General features: G+C 45.8%; 1 protein-coding gene across 1 annotated transcript in view; it reads left to right on the forward strand.

Moving 5' to 3' along the window:
* The window catches only part of LOXHD1 (lipoxygenase homology domains 1), a 106,284-nt gene extending 96,597 nt beyond the window's left edge, over positions 1 to 9,687 (forward strand). The window contains exons 35-38 of the mRNA XM_021381571.1: positions 4,017 to 4,187; positions 5,387 to 5,525; positions 6,937 to 7,098; positions 9,207 to 9,687. Of these exons, the coding sequence (XP_021237246.1) occupies positions 4,017 to 4,187; positions 5,387 to 5,525; positions 6,937 to 7,098; positions 9,207 to 9,687 (953 nt within the window). The remainder of the gene's footprint in view (positions 1 to 4,016; positions 4,188 to 5,386; positions 5,526 to 6,936; positions 7,099 to 9,206) is intronic.

Below are 14,385 nucleotides of genomic sequence, written 5' to 3' on the forward strand. Positions count from 1 at the left end.
GATATGGATTGGGTGCCTGGCAAATTCACCACTGCTTGGCTCATTTTCATTCCTTTTCTCTCATCCCCAGTAAATGGTTCTGCATGTGTCAGAACAGCTTAATGTTTTAGGGGTAAATATTGGCTGGGGCAAGTGGAGAATGTTCCCAAGAGAGGCAAAGGAGACTTCTGAAGCTGCAAGTTGGAGTTCTTTTTAATTGAACAGATACCTTAATTGTTTGTGTCTACTACTTCTAAAAGCAATCCCCGTGGTGCTTATCACCTTAGAAATGCATGACAAGGAGCTCACAGACCAAGCTCTCTGTCTAACGTCAGTAAAGCATGAGCTTTCAGCATTGCCTGGGAAAAAGCAAGGTGCTCCCGTGAAGACCCTGCAGACATGCACAGAGGACCCCTGCCCAGCATCACTCAGTTGTCAGGTTGGGCTCTTTAGAAAAAGAAGATAAATAGGACAACTTGCTGTTTTTTTGAATAGGGACACTTGGGGAAAAGAATGCTTTTCCCTACATGACACTAAATTATACAACTGCCAGAGTCAAGCAAGTAAAATGATTCTGTTTTCCCCAAAGCTCTTCTCCTCCTCTAATTACATCTGAAATGTTTTGCATGCTATTGAAAATGTCAGTTCCAACTGCAGACCATTAAGGGGCTGACGCAGCACAGCCGTAGGTTTCATTAGGGCAGGAATGCTGCTGGGGATTTTGATGGCAGCAAAGTAGGCCTGGAGTGGAGCTTTTTTTGTTACAAGCAGTGAACACTTGTAATGGTGATGGTGGATTGTTCACAATGTCACAGTGGTGGCCAAACTAAAGATCAAAACCTGCAAAATCAAGTGGGAAATGCTCAGATATTATTTGTTCCCCTGTTCTCAGTAATGGAGTGGGCCTGGTTTGTCCTGGAGTCCCTGCAGAAAAACTCGTGATATTTTCTGAGGCAGTTTTGCTACTGACTTGTGCCTGAGCCCTGTAATCCTGGTACTGTTGATCAGGGTGCCCAAAGGGATGCAAAGAGCTCCATACTGGCTCTTCTGCAAGTGATGGAACTTGAGTGATGGACTGACTGTGGCCTTTTGCAGCAGCGCAGGATCCATCATCCAGCACTATCTTGGCACCCAGGACTGATAGCATCACTGCAGAGATTCTCCAAATTCTCCATGCTTTGCAAGCAGTGGCCAAGGAATATCCTTGGCAATGCCCACACTCCTTGCTGGCTTCTCTTCCCCACTTGTTGGCTGACTCCTATCCATAAACCATCCAGCTTGTGGACCTGAGGCCTTGGGGATTATAACCATATGGGATGTACTTCCCTTTCCTGTTGCTTTTTAGGTTAGGATTAGGGTCTCTGAGCTCACTGCCCTGCAAATCCTACCCAGGGACAGAAATCCTGCTGCTGGAATTTCATGACCTGAAAAGGGGTCCTGCAGATGTGTTCTTCTCCTTCCATTGTTGTGCCCATTGGCACACGGAGCTAAGTCCACAAATTCCCACATTTAGACTCTGTGCATAACTGGATTTTAGTTTTTTTTCTAGATCAAAAATAAATTAAATGAAGAGAGAAGAAAAAAATAGTACTTTGTCTGATAAAGCAGAATAATTTCTTCAGCTCCACATAAATCCTTTAATGTCCATATCAGCTTTTAGATAAAGTTTAGTGCTGTGGCAGTGAAGGTCATGATGATAAAAGCTGATAAATTCCTCTTTTGCAGGGAACACCAGCTAAGCTGCACTTTGTTCTTGTTTTGCCCTCAACCCCAGTACATACTGGAAAGTCAGCCCTGCCCCATCTCTCCACATGATGAAAGTGCAGGTTTTTGCTGTCCTGCTGAGCAGGAGTGGAGAAGCAGGACAGTGTGCAGGTCTTGTTCAGCCCTCTTCTGATACTGCTGCTTAGCACTGATCCTGCCCCAGTCAAGTTGTTCACTAATCACCCATATATTCCAGCCTAGTCCTCAGTCATTGTTGTCTCTCACCAGAGAATGATGGAATGTTTTCCTTCTTTCATCCTGAACTGTTTTAACTAAAGTTTTGATGGAAGCGGAGCAGCTTCCTAAGTACACTGCAGAGATGTTCATTGAACTTAAATGGAAATGAGCCTGCCGAAAAGATTAACGCCTGACACTGCCGGCGTGCTTAGAATGAAATCCCAAACAGCCCCAAAGAGTACCTCAGAGCACAGTGCGAGCCCTGGGCGACTTGATAAGATCTGCCCAGCAGGCACTAAGCTAATGAGGAGTTGCAAAGGTGCCATGTATCAGCCTTCCCCCAAAACCTTCACGTCTTAGCTCTGTATGAGAAGAGGCTCAGAGGAATCATAGAATCATAGATTCATTAAGGTTGGAAAAGAGTTCCAAGATCCCCAAGTCCAAGCCCAGCCCTCCCCACCATGCCCACTGACTATGCCCCCGGGTGCCACTTCTCCATGGTTCTGGAACGCCTCCAGGGATGCGGACTCCACCACCTCCCTGAGCAGCCTGTGCCAATGTCTGACCACTCTTTGGAAGTCCTAATATCCAACCTGAAAATATTACCAATGTTAGAAGTGTCCAGGGGAATAAAGAAGATAGAGGCAGACTCTTCTAATCCATGCTCAATGATAGAACAAGAGGCCATGGGCACAAAGTGAGGCACGGGCTTTGGACTAGATGGTCTCCAGAGGTGCCTTCTAACATCAATGAGTCTGTCATTCTGTGCTCCCTACACTGGCGATCACAGGGAAAATGGTGTCTTTAGTTGACATTTGTGCTTGTTCATTGAGTGATTTCCTACCATGGAGAAGGCTCACAAAGCCAAAGTACAGGACGTGGGTACTTTCAAGACTGATAAGAAAAAGCCAGCACACATGGTGATGCTATGGCATGCTGCAGGATAGGGAGACCTGTTGACATTGCTTAAAAGTGTGCCATCATTACCTTTTAGGGGTAATTAAGATTTATATTTGGAGCTAAGGAGGCAAGAAGAACTATTTCATGTTTCTGGGATGTAATAACTCAGCAGAGATGCCTCATCATGAACATAACCTTTTGTTGTCTGACTAATAACAGGACTTGTAAGCAGAACTGTCAGAACCTCCCATGCCCCCAAAGTCAACAAGAGATTCTTCTAATTCAACAAAGAAGATGTTCCAAAATGCCCTGTTCTGGATTTTCAAGTTGCTTTTCAAGTGGGAAAAAAAAAATAAAGGGGGAGGAATGGGGGGAGAATAGAAAACTAAGAGACGGAGCTACAGTTCCTCCAAATGCCCCAAGGCAAAAATTAGGTGGTCATGTGCAGTTACAGCATTAGTGCATTCATAGTGTATTCATGCTGGTTGCATGGCAAGGGCAGCATGGGTAATTTCCTTGCACGTGCTAGCTGGTAGGGTCAAAGAAACAAATGATAATTTACCTTCTGAGTTTCAAATCCAAATGTGAAGGGATGGGAGGAGTAATAGAGACCAGAGACAAAGACATTAAACCTTGAGTTTGTGCCCAGCTAGCGCTCATGTTTTTCTCTTGGCTTTAGTGCTTCACATTTCCCTTAGAGTGGAAGAAGAATCAGCAACAGTTTTTGCAGTAGCAACAGATCCATATTTTGGCCCAAACCCACTGAACTCCAGGAGATTTCAAGCTTCTAGCTTTGGTAAACACTTCATTGAGGCCCCTGGTTTTGCTGGGGTATTGTAAGGCTTTGTTGTCCCTACACTGTAGCAGTGCTTCAACTTGTGATGATTCCTCACCCAGAGCCTCATCTCATGAAAATTGCTGGGCAAGGACAAGAGATGGCCCCTTGTCCAGACAGCTTGACATCTAGCTTGCCCAAGACCATACTCTAATACCCTAATATGTGATCACAAGCCAGCAAGCCCCTCAAAAGCTGTGTAAGTGAATCTGATTAAGGTTTTGAGGTGGTCGATGTTGTTTTCCATATCAGAGCAACTTCACATGCACTGATAACATTATAGCAAGGAATTTCTCACCTCCTTACCCAAGCAATGTGAAAATATCCTATTTTTTAATTACTTTGTTGTTTTACTGAAAAGGAATCGCTCCAGGTTGGCACTTGGAATATATTGATGTGATGGACTCTGCCACGGACAAGACATTTCGCTTCCAGTGTGATCGATGGCTGGCTAAAGGTGAAGACGATGGGCAGCTCATAAGGGAACTGGCTTGTGCCAATAACGACATCCTGGAACTGAAGGAACGGACTGGTAAGTGCAGAGTCAATTTGGAACATTGCTAAGGGTGCACAGAGGCCATAGGACCACAAGTCATAGAATCACAGAATCACAGAATTGTAGGGGCTGCAATGGACCTCTAGAGATCATCTAGTCCAACCCCCCTGCCAAAGCAGGCTCCCTAGACCAGGTGAGGGGTCTAGTTGCAATAGCAACTTGTGTTTGCAGGCTCTATAGACATAATGAGTTAAGTTACTTTAGTTCAAAAGCGTAGTGTTATTATAAGAGAGAAACAAATTAGGATAAATCCTAATCCTAATTTTCTTCCTGAGAAAGAAAAGCATCTCATTCTGGGTTGAACCTGAAGAGGGTCCTGTCTGCTGTGGTTCAATCCAGCAATAAGCTGCAAGGATACATGGTTATGGCCTCATTACAAATAATGGGCTTGAGACTTTGAGGTGGGAAATAAGTTTAAATCACTGCAAGCAACATTGCTCCAACTTCCTCCCAGACATGTTCTGGGCTACAAGCTCACACATCTCAGCTAATGATGGCAGCTGAGCTTAACAGCCCATAGACCTGGGCAATTCTCTCCTCTGGGTAATCCCACCAAGTCTACAGTAGTTGCATTGGTGTCTAACTAGTGAGTAATGTTTTTTAACCACACTGGTTGTATGCTACATGCATCTCAAATTCCTGCAATGCAGCCCTCTTCTTCAGGACAGTCCTGGAGAGTTAAGAATCACATTTCTTCAATGTGATCTCACTCTGCCCCTGCAAAATGACCACCCAGTGATTGCCTTCTTGGGCACTGACATGCTACCGTAACATCTGAGCACACCCTGATGGGTATCTGGATACCTCCACTGTCCCTGTGAGGCTGTTCCTTACTGTTAGGAATGGTGGCAAAAAACTGAAGGATTTGGGCTATGCTACAAAGGAAGTAGCTGAGCACGGCTGCATCAAGAGCAGCTCCATCTACTCTTGCTTGCTGATCAAGCAATACACGTTTTCTGTGTACTCTGTCCCTGCATGAAATCTTAAACACAAAGATGTCATAAATCCCACAGATTCCAGTGTGTTTCCATCCTTGTTTTGCAAATGCTTTCTTATGTGCTGCAGTAAATACTAGGAGGTGGGTTTTTAACCAGGGTGACAGCCAAATGAAGAGATTTCTTTGGCCACCTGCTCTTCCTTTGCTGATTAACTTGTGCGTTAATTATACTTCCAAGCCTATGAAATTGTCACAGTAACAAGTGACAGAGAGGATGCAGAAACAAAGGAAAACATCTGGATCATCTTGGAAGGAAAGCTGGGCCGCTCAAAAGAGTTCCTTATGGAAAACTCCTCCAAGAAAAGGAGATTTGAAAGGTAATGGGGCTGGGTGAGGGATGGAGGAATTCCCCACCAGCTGTGTGACTTCCACGGATACCAGTTCTTCTCCAGGATCATCTACAGAGTTACATTTGTGCCATGCTCTTTCTTATCCCCTTTCCAAAAAGCCTGGGAGCAGAAGGAAGACTGCAAAATAATTTCATGATGAGACGACAACGAACAGGCTTAAAAAAGCTGTGAAGTACAAAGAATTTGGTAAAAGGAAATGTAGATGACACCTATGTGTGAGTGTATGTGTGTCCTTTTGTACCAATACACACAAATGGGCTGCTGGTGAGCCTTGGGGAGGCCGTGCATTTCTGCACTGGGAGGAGCAGAAGGGAGCTGGAGGTGTTTTAGTTCCTTTTGCAGCATCTCAGTGGTGGTGGAATCAGACAGAATGTAAAAATAGTTGGAGGGTAGATGTCGTCAGAGCCGCTCGGATCGGAATTTCCAGCCAAACCTGGGGGTAAGGCTGGAAGATCACTGTCACATGAGTGGTCACACGAATATCAGCCTCGTGTCCTGAAGGCACTTCTGTGTAATGTGGGGCAGATACATCTGCCACACAGGGCCAAGATGCTCCAGCTGTGGGATGGGTTTTTCATTTTGGTCAAGGACATGATATGCTGTTGGGAGACAGGAACCCATTCCAAGCCACGGACACTGATGATGCTCAGCTGATTTTCAGGGAGGAAGTGTTTTTTTTTTTTTCCATGGCTCTGTACAAGGTGAAACTACAGTTGATCTGGACTCCAGCATGAATGGCTGAGGTTTTATATGAAACGTAAAAGAACTGGGGAAGTTTCCTCCTGACATTCAGCTGATGGGTACATCCTCTAAAGCGTTAGTCACAGTCCCTCCTTGGTGGCAAGTTGGAATAAGGACCAAAGACAAGGAAGCAAGTTAACAGATATGTTGGGAACATGACAGGGAGCCAGACAAGCGTTTGTCAGAGACCTATTGTTCCTCTAAACTATTTTCAAACTGGGTTTCTAAAGCAGGAAGAGTGGCTGAACTAGCAGATTTAAAACAGCTATGGTGGGTAGATGTGTAACAGATCCCATATCTGCCAGGAATGAATGAATAAGTGCTGGAGGGAAAATTAGTCATTCTTTAGCTTTATCTGTAATGAGGCAAATTGATTTTGTGTGTGGAACAGCTTGAGTTTATCCTGGAAAGTCCTAGTGGCAGTAATTTAAAGTGTCACCCCTAATCAGAGAAAATGCTGAATTTAAATATGGAAATTATACTTTGTGTTGAGTGATTGTAGGGTGAATCAAATGACTTTAAATGAAGGCTTATCTTCTGCCTTCCTTAGCCATGTGCAAATTACTTAATGTCCATATGAGACAAGTCACTGCCAGCATTCAAGATATTAAGTGACTCCACTCCCTGTTTCCTATAGGGGATCAACAGATACGTTTCAGTTTTCTTCAAAGAACCTGGGTGATATTGCAGCCATCTGTGTTGGTCACTGTCCAAAGGATGGAAAGAAGTCATCTGCAAAAGCTGATGTCTACTGGCATGTCAAGGAGATTATCGTAACAGAGATGGAGCTTTGCAACAAGTGAGTGTCCTCTTCTCTGCAAGGAAGAGGTCTCCTTGTGCACCAGGAGGGCACGGGGAAGCTGGGCAGCTCTGCACACATCCTCCTGAAGCATTTACAGTGTCAGCAGTAGTGGAAAGACTTGCCAGATCTTAATCCTTTTCTGAACGTCAGGGAAAGCAGTTTGGTGTGTAGATACGCATATCTCCTCCTGTCTTGACGTGTCCTTTCTGAGTTCTCAGCAAGGGCATTTGCACGTGCAGCTGAGTTCATGAACAGGTTGGCTTGGGTGAGTCTTTCAGCTAGGACAAATCAGCACCTCCCCTTGTGGGAAGCACTGATACTGACATAAATTTAAGGGGTGTGAAGGATGCTCTGCACGGGCTGCTCTTCGGGTAAGTCTTGCAAACACAGCTGCTAGGAAAGGAGTGAAGCATAAGACAAAACATGAACCTGTGACTCAGTTTGGATGATCCTTCTAGGACTGGCTGAAAGCCCATTGGGAAGGCTGCAGCCAGCTTCCAAACCGTGAACACTCAGCCACTCTGGTGTGAGTAGGACTGGAATATCCCATACTGGAAGAATGAACATCTCTGTGCCCTGTGTTTGGAAGGGGTGATGTTCTTGACTTACGGCACAGGTAGCACATGGAATATGCAGGAGCTGGAGATGACTGGCCGTTTGCAAAACAGACTCCTCTTCCACAGTCCTAATGGATTTTTCTGCTCCATGATATTTCCATTGCTGCTAAAGAATTTCATTATAAGGGTTTTGTTCCCGCTGAGACAATTGAGTGTTTAAAGAGAAATCCTTGAAGTGACTTTTTGAGATGCTAAGAGTCTCTCCTAGCAAATTAATCAGGCAGCAGAAGAGCCATAATAATATCTGCTGAATGAAAACTAATTCAGCTATAACCTAAAACATATTCTTTCCTCCTGGTGGGGAAAACACCCAGTCAAAGCAAAGACTAAATTAAAAGTGTTATGGGAATGCTGTTGCAATAGTTTAAAATGATTCTGTTCTTCATTTTTTGTTGTGTTTGGTTTTTTTTCCATTGTAACTGGGTGTTAATATGCAAAATGGACATATTTCTAAGATTTTTCTTGCAGTCTCAGGGTTAGAAAAATCATCCTCCTTCTCCCTGCCTCTCTTGAGGACCAGTATGTTCCACCATAACTCCAGACCATGAGATATTATGTAGCCAAGGAATAAAATTTCAGCATCAGGAAGCCCCTCCATTTGTTCTCATGCAGCTTTTCTTTCCCTGAGCCTAAAATTTTGCTTCTGCCGGAATTTCTCATTTACAAAACCTCTTTCGAGGGAATAGAGAGCTTTTGCTTGGCTGCAGAAAATGTCAAAAGTGTAAGAAGTGCTTAAGAAGCACTGTACAGCAGTAACCCTTCCTCTAAGTGTTGGTTTTATGCACGTGCATTGCAATCCAGCCACGCTCTCCCCAGGAGGACCTGCTGCAGTTTGGCAGAGGGGGAGGAGGGAAAATATCCTTTGGAGATGACATGCATCATTGGAAATGAAATACATCATTAGAAGCACCTCTGGCTGGGTACCAGGTGTGCAGTGATTTACGGATGCTCCTTGCACTCACCTCCGCACCACGGAGATGAAGCTTTTTGGCACCTGGGACCTATCAATTCTGTGCCCAGTACTTTCCTGCATGCTCAGGATGGGCTGGGAAAGGTGGACGAGGAAAGGGAGATATCTAAACCTCCTCCTCCCATCTTTGCTGGCGCATTTTTTCCTAATTCTGAATGCGGTCTTCACTCGTGTGGGGGTGAGAGTGGTTGCTGAGCTCCCTCCATGTGCTGCTGCGGGGATGAAACCTGCTCTGGGACCAGGGCTGCATTAGGCACCATTGCACAGGTAGGAAAGGTGGCAGGAGCTCCACACCAGGCTTTGCAATGCAAGGTGTCTGCGTCTTGGGAAATACAGGGTTCTCAGCAGTTGCAGTGTTCAGTCTGGATGCCTCTCAGGAGAGAAACTCCAGTGCTATTATATAGGTGGGATAAGTACGGAAGCAGTGTTGATGTTGAGTTGTTTAGTCGCATGCCCCATCCGCAGCACAAGAAGGAGGTGACCCGTGTCACTAACACCCCGTTGGCTTTCCTCCACAGGTATTTTTTCAGGTGCAACGGGAAAATCCCGCTGCGGTACAAGCGGCGGGACTACAAAGTCTTTGAGTGTGCCAAGGTCACCGAGAGCTTTGCCAGCAAAGCCCGCAGCTTGGTGCCAGTCAAATACGAGACCATCGTGGTCACCGGCTTTGAAAAGGGCGCGGGGACGGATGCCAACGTGTTCATCACCATCTTCGGGTTGAACGGGGATTCGGGGAAGCGAGCCCTGAAGCAGAAGTTCAGGAACCTCTTCGAGCGGGGCAAAACCAACAGGTTCTACCTGGAAACACTGGACATGGGGGAGCTGAAAAAAGTCCGGATTGAGCATGACAACAGCGGGCTGGCCCCCGGCTGGCTGGTGGAGCGGGTGGAGATCACCAACTCGGCCACCGGCGTGACCACCATATTTCCCTGCGGGAAGTGGCTGGATGAGAACCGGGGTGATGGGTTAATCTGGAGGGAGCTATTCCCCAGGTACTGAGGAGGGTTTCCTTCCCTTTGGCACAGGCCTTTTTTTTTTTTTTTTTTTTTTTTTTTCTCTTGCTGTACGGTTTTTTTTATTGCATTTTCCTTTTCAGAACGCTGCCTTTTGTATTGGGAGGTTTTCAGTGGCAAGATGTGCTTCCTGGGTTTAACATTTTGTAAAAGTCGTGCTGTTTTGTTGGTATTTTTAATCATATATAAAATTGTGAATGAAATAAATGCATTTCTTTCATATTTACTATTGGAAGCCACAGCCAGCTGATCCATACACTCCCCCAATAGCAGCTGAGATCCCATCTTCTGCTTTTAGCATCTTGCCCTGCTGGGGCTGAAAAGGCCTGCTGGCTTCCACACTATCACTTTTGGAGTGAATAAGGAGAATTATGAAATTGAGACAAAATATTTAAGAATATTCAGCTGGGACACTGAGTTTTGACCCACTTCTGGCTACCATGAACATTGCTGCAGGATGTGTCCACATGTGGGAGCTGTGTCTGGGTTTCACGTGGTGGGATCTGGGGAATGTTTCCCACCTATGGGCTCTTCCCCCACACCAGATCCAGCTCCTGGGCTGCATTCAGCAAGGTCCACGGGCTTCAGCAGCCAGAGCACCAGGCCAAGCTCCCATCTGGGAGGTGAAGATCCTGTTGGAGTGAGCAGCACCGGGGTTGCCAAATTGCTGTGTAGGAATTGCAAATACCTAGGTTGACAGCAAAGCTACCTGCCACTCCTGGGGGAGTATGGTCAACCCAAGAGCTGTGCTGAGCTCTGGGCTTTGCTGCCCTAGAAAGCACTGAGGGAGAATTTGCTCATGTGGCAGAGCAACCCCACTGTCTCTATGGCAAATCATGAAGAAAGCTCTTTTTTTTCTGGAAGACTTTAAAAATGCCCTTTATTTGTACAAAATCCTACTCCACCCCAGCTCTGGGGAGTCAGCCTGTTGCTACAACAGTTAGTGCTACAAAAGTAATGAGCAGAGTGGAGATTTTCCAGGGGCTGGATTTACATTAAGCTGCTAAAACCAACATATTCCTGGCCAAGTGGAGAAGAGGAGAGGAAAAAAGTTGTCCTAGTGTCAGGACATCTGCCTGCTGAATGGGATCTCCCTGAAGCCACGTGTTGGGCAGCTGCACAGCTCATGCTCCTGTACCTTCCACCTTATTTTTTGATCTTTATTTCTACCTTCAGCCAAAACCCATGAATGTGGTAGGTGAGAATTGAAGGCAAAGGACAAGGATGGTGGCACCCAGCAGGGACCTGCAAAGCCAGGGTGTCCCACCATCTCTGTGGTCCCCCTCATTTGGGGATCCCAATGACGTCCCATGATTATGAACAATTTGGTGTTGCCAGTGACAACAAAAACAGCCAAGGGGTCTTTTGCACTGTCAAATGCTGGGACGGATGGGCCATTTCTTGCAGCAGGATGTAGATAATTAAACCAAAAATCTCCACAAAGTTGCAGTGAAACATTTGATGGCATTAGATTTACCCACACCAACGCCATGTATGCAAAGGGAAAGTAACTGAAGGCTATGGAGCATCCAGCCTACAGTCTCCCCTACCCTGTCATTGTGTGCTAGAGAGAAAGAGAAGGAGAAGGAGAAGGAGAAGGAGAAGGAGAAGGAGAAGGAGAAGGAGAAGGAGGAGAAAGAAGATTTACTCATGGGATTGTACCGCTCTGAGCTGCAACCCATGGGCCAGCCAAAGACTTATATCCCATAAAAAACAAATAAGGGGTGTTGCAGGAAGAGTGGATGCTCACAGTGAATAGTGATGTCACACCGAGGTCAGTGCTATTGCCCTTAAAGGGTGCAGCCCTCTCCCTCCTCGTTGCAGTGCTCAGTGGGGCTGTTATCAGGTCACAGTGGCGTACTCATGTTCTGCTGCAGCAGCTTTGAAGCAAAACAGATTGCGATCTCAGGCAACTCTCAGAGCTGTAACCCTTTGGAAGGACATCAGCAAGATCTCAGTGAGCAAGTGTTCTTTCCATGTTTTCTGATAGGGTTTGTAAAACTTCCAGTAAAGGTAGTCTCATATTGCTTGCGTATGGTGCATCCCTTACGCAGCCTTACAGGTTGCTGGGGGATCCAGCAGTTCCCCACATTTCTATGATCTGCAGCACCTGTCCCCAGGACATGCTCAGCCCAATCACAAAGGGGTTGTACAGGATGCAAAGCTGGATGTTGACACCCTTGAATCCTCCAAGGGTGAGAAAAGGATGGAAAATGCCTTCATTAATATAAAGGTGTTTTTTTTTTTTTAAATTCCATTTTCGAGCAGTTTTCTCTTTTCTTACTTCAGGGGTTCAGGGTTGAAAGAGGCAGAAAAAAAGCTCTACCATCATGCCCTTGCTAAAGGACTCACCCTAAAGAGGCTACAGGCCTCAACCTGGAGGGGATTTCACGTGATGGAAAAGAGTCGGGGTCAGGAGTGTTAAATAAAGACCACACAGGAGCCCTTCCAGCTCGTTTTGTACGGCACAGATTTATAGTTAGCAATGCAGTTCATTTTATTAGTTATAAATAAAGTACAAAAAATCCACCAAAAGTGAATCTAAGCATTTACACAATTTCTAATGTCTTTTCATTTCTTCAATGCACTATTGCTTTAATATTAATAATAAATATTTTTCTAGCTTTCTTCTATAAAATAGTCTATGTAGCAAAATGTTGCACAGCACAACAGAACAGCAGTAGGAGTACAAAAATGTGGGTGATCCTTTCACTGCCTCAGGCCATTAAAGGAGAGGATTTTTGTTTGCTCGCCCCGTGCTTTATGCGTCCCTTTCTCGGTGTCTTTGCGGGGTTGACGACCAACCCCCATCCCCACACCGTCCAAAACCACGGCTCCAGGCTCCAAGGGAGGAGCAGCAAAAGGGAAAATGTGAGTCTGAAACCTGGGGTAAGGCAAAGGCAACAAAGCAGAGCAGCACCCTGAAGGGAAAAGACGAAGCGTGAAGGTAAGGTCACATCTTGCCTTCCTGCCCCAAAAGAGAATTGCATCCAAAGCCTTTTGGGGTGGACATGCATCGAACTCAGGTTCAGTGTGGCTGAGCATCTGCGTGGACCCAGAGCAGTTATGGCTTAAAGCTTAAAATATTGTCAAGGATGCTTTAACCTTCCTGCGTGGTGCAAGCACTGGACATTTGGGCACCTCTGGGGAAGGGGCAGCGTGTTAGCAGCAGTGTGGTTGTGGATGTGGTTGGGGACGTGGACACTTGGACACCTGCAGTGGGGATGGGGACATGGACCAGCACAGGAATGGGACATCAGCTGAGGGTTTGTCCCCCTTGGGGTGATGCAGGGAGGTCACAGGAGGGTTCCAGTGTAGCCCCCAGCTCCACAGTGGATTAACAAGCTTGAAGATGAGTTTTCTGCCACAACTGTGGGAACAAAAACAATTCGAAGGCTTTCAAGGTCATTTTGAGGGGCTTCTACTCCAGGCACGTTTTATGGATGGATTCTAGCCGGAGTTTGTGGCCTGTTGTTACAAACGGATCCCAGATCGTCCCCACATCCGTCCCATCCCTCTCGGCCCCATCCTTCTAGCCACGTCTGGGAGCAGAGAAGGAGCTGAAGGTCCCACATCCTGATGGCACCGCACCATGAGGAGCAGGACCTCCACGTCAAAGAAGACGGGAGGCTCAACTTCTATAAACTGCAGAAAAACCCTTGGATTTGTAGTCTGTGAGCTCATCGATTCCCTCCTGCACACCCTCCCCCCCCCCCCCCCCGGAGCACCCAGCTGGGTGCTCATGGAGACGGTTTGACAGGGCACACACAGCCGGAAAAAGCACTGCAAATTAAACAGAACTGCAGCACTGGGGCTCCCTTCCTCATGGTATGAAGCAATTTGCAGAGTCATGCACTGAAGGCATGCATTGCCCCAAGCACAGCCTTGCAGTCATTATTGCAGGAAGCATGCAGCAACAGCAGGAGCATCACCGGTGGCACTGGGACAGGGCAGGAACCGATCAGAACATTTTGGTTTTGGAGAACGCCATTAATCCCCTTCAATGCACAAGGACGTGAGTGAAAGGATCACCAGAGTTTGATTATGAGTGCAAATAATATTCATATATATGTGCTAAACACAGTCACTATATTGCAGTTTTCCACTATGTCACAGCATACAGAATCAAAGGTTTGCATTTTTATGGAATGTATCCAAGGTAACAGCACCACAGTAATACAGTTTGTAATCACACACCCTGATTTTTTTTCTTTTTTTCTTTTGTTTTCGACAAGAATAAGCATTATCCCCGACATCCCATGTTGAAATTCTTTTTAAAGTACCGACGCATGCAAAGCATTCCATTCCCAGAAACAATGCAAAAATGAGGTAATAGGAGTAATAAAAAAAATTAGTATTAATTTCTAAATAAATAAATTATAATTAAAAATGCAAAAAAAACCAACTATAAAAATAATTAAATAAGAACCCACGATATCTACAAGTTAGTCATAAATTATGATTGTTAAATATAAGGCATTTAAACTCACAAAACCCTGTAAACTATCCATTGTTTTGTTCCTGGAGATTTCCTTTTGTGTGTGTGTGTGTTTCTATTCCAGCTCCTCCTATCGCCGCGTACACACGATTCCAAAGCACACAGGAACCTGCAGGTCCTCACGCACCGCGGGATCAGTCACTCACACCGGACCATGGGAGATTTGGTGCTTTTCTTCACCAATTT

Source organism: Numida meleagris, chromosome Z (assembly GCF_002078875.1).
Source record: "Numida meleagris isolate 19003 breed g44 Domestic line chromosome Z, NumMel1.0, whole genome shotgun sequence".
Taxonomy (NCBI): Eukaryota; Metazoa; Chordata; class Aves; order Galliformes; family Numididae; genus Numida; species Numida meleagris.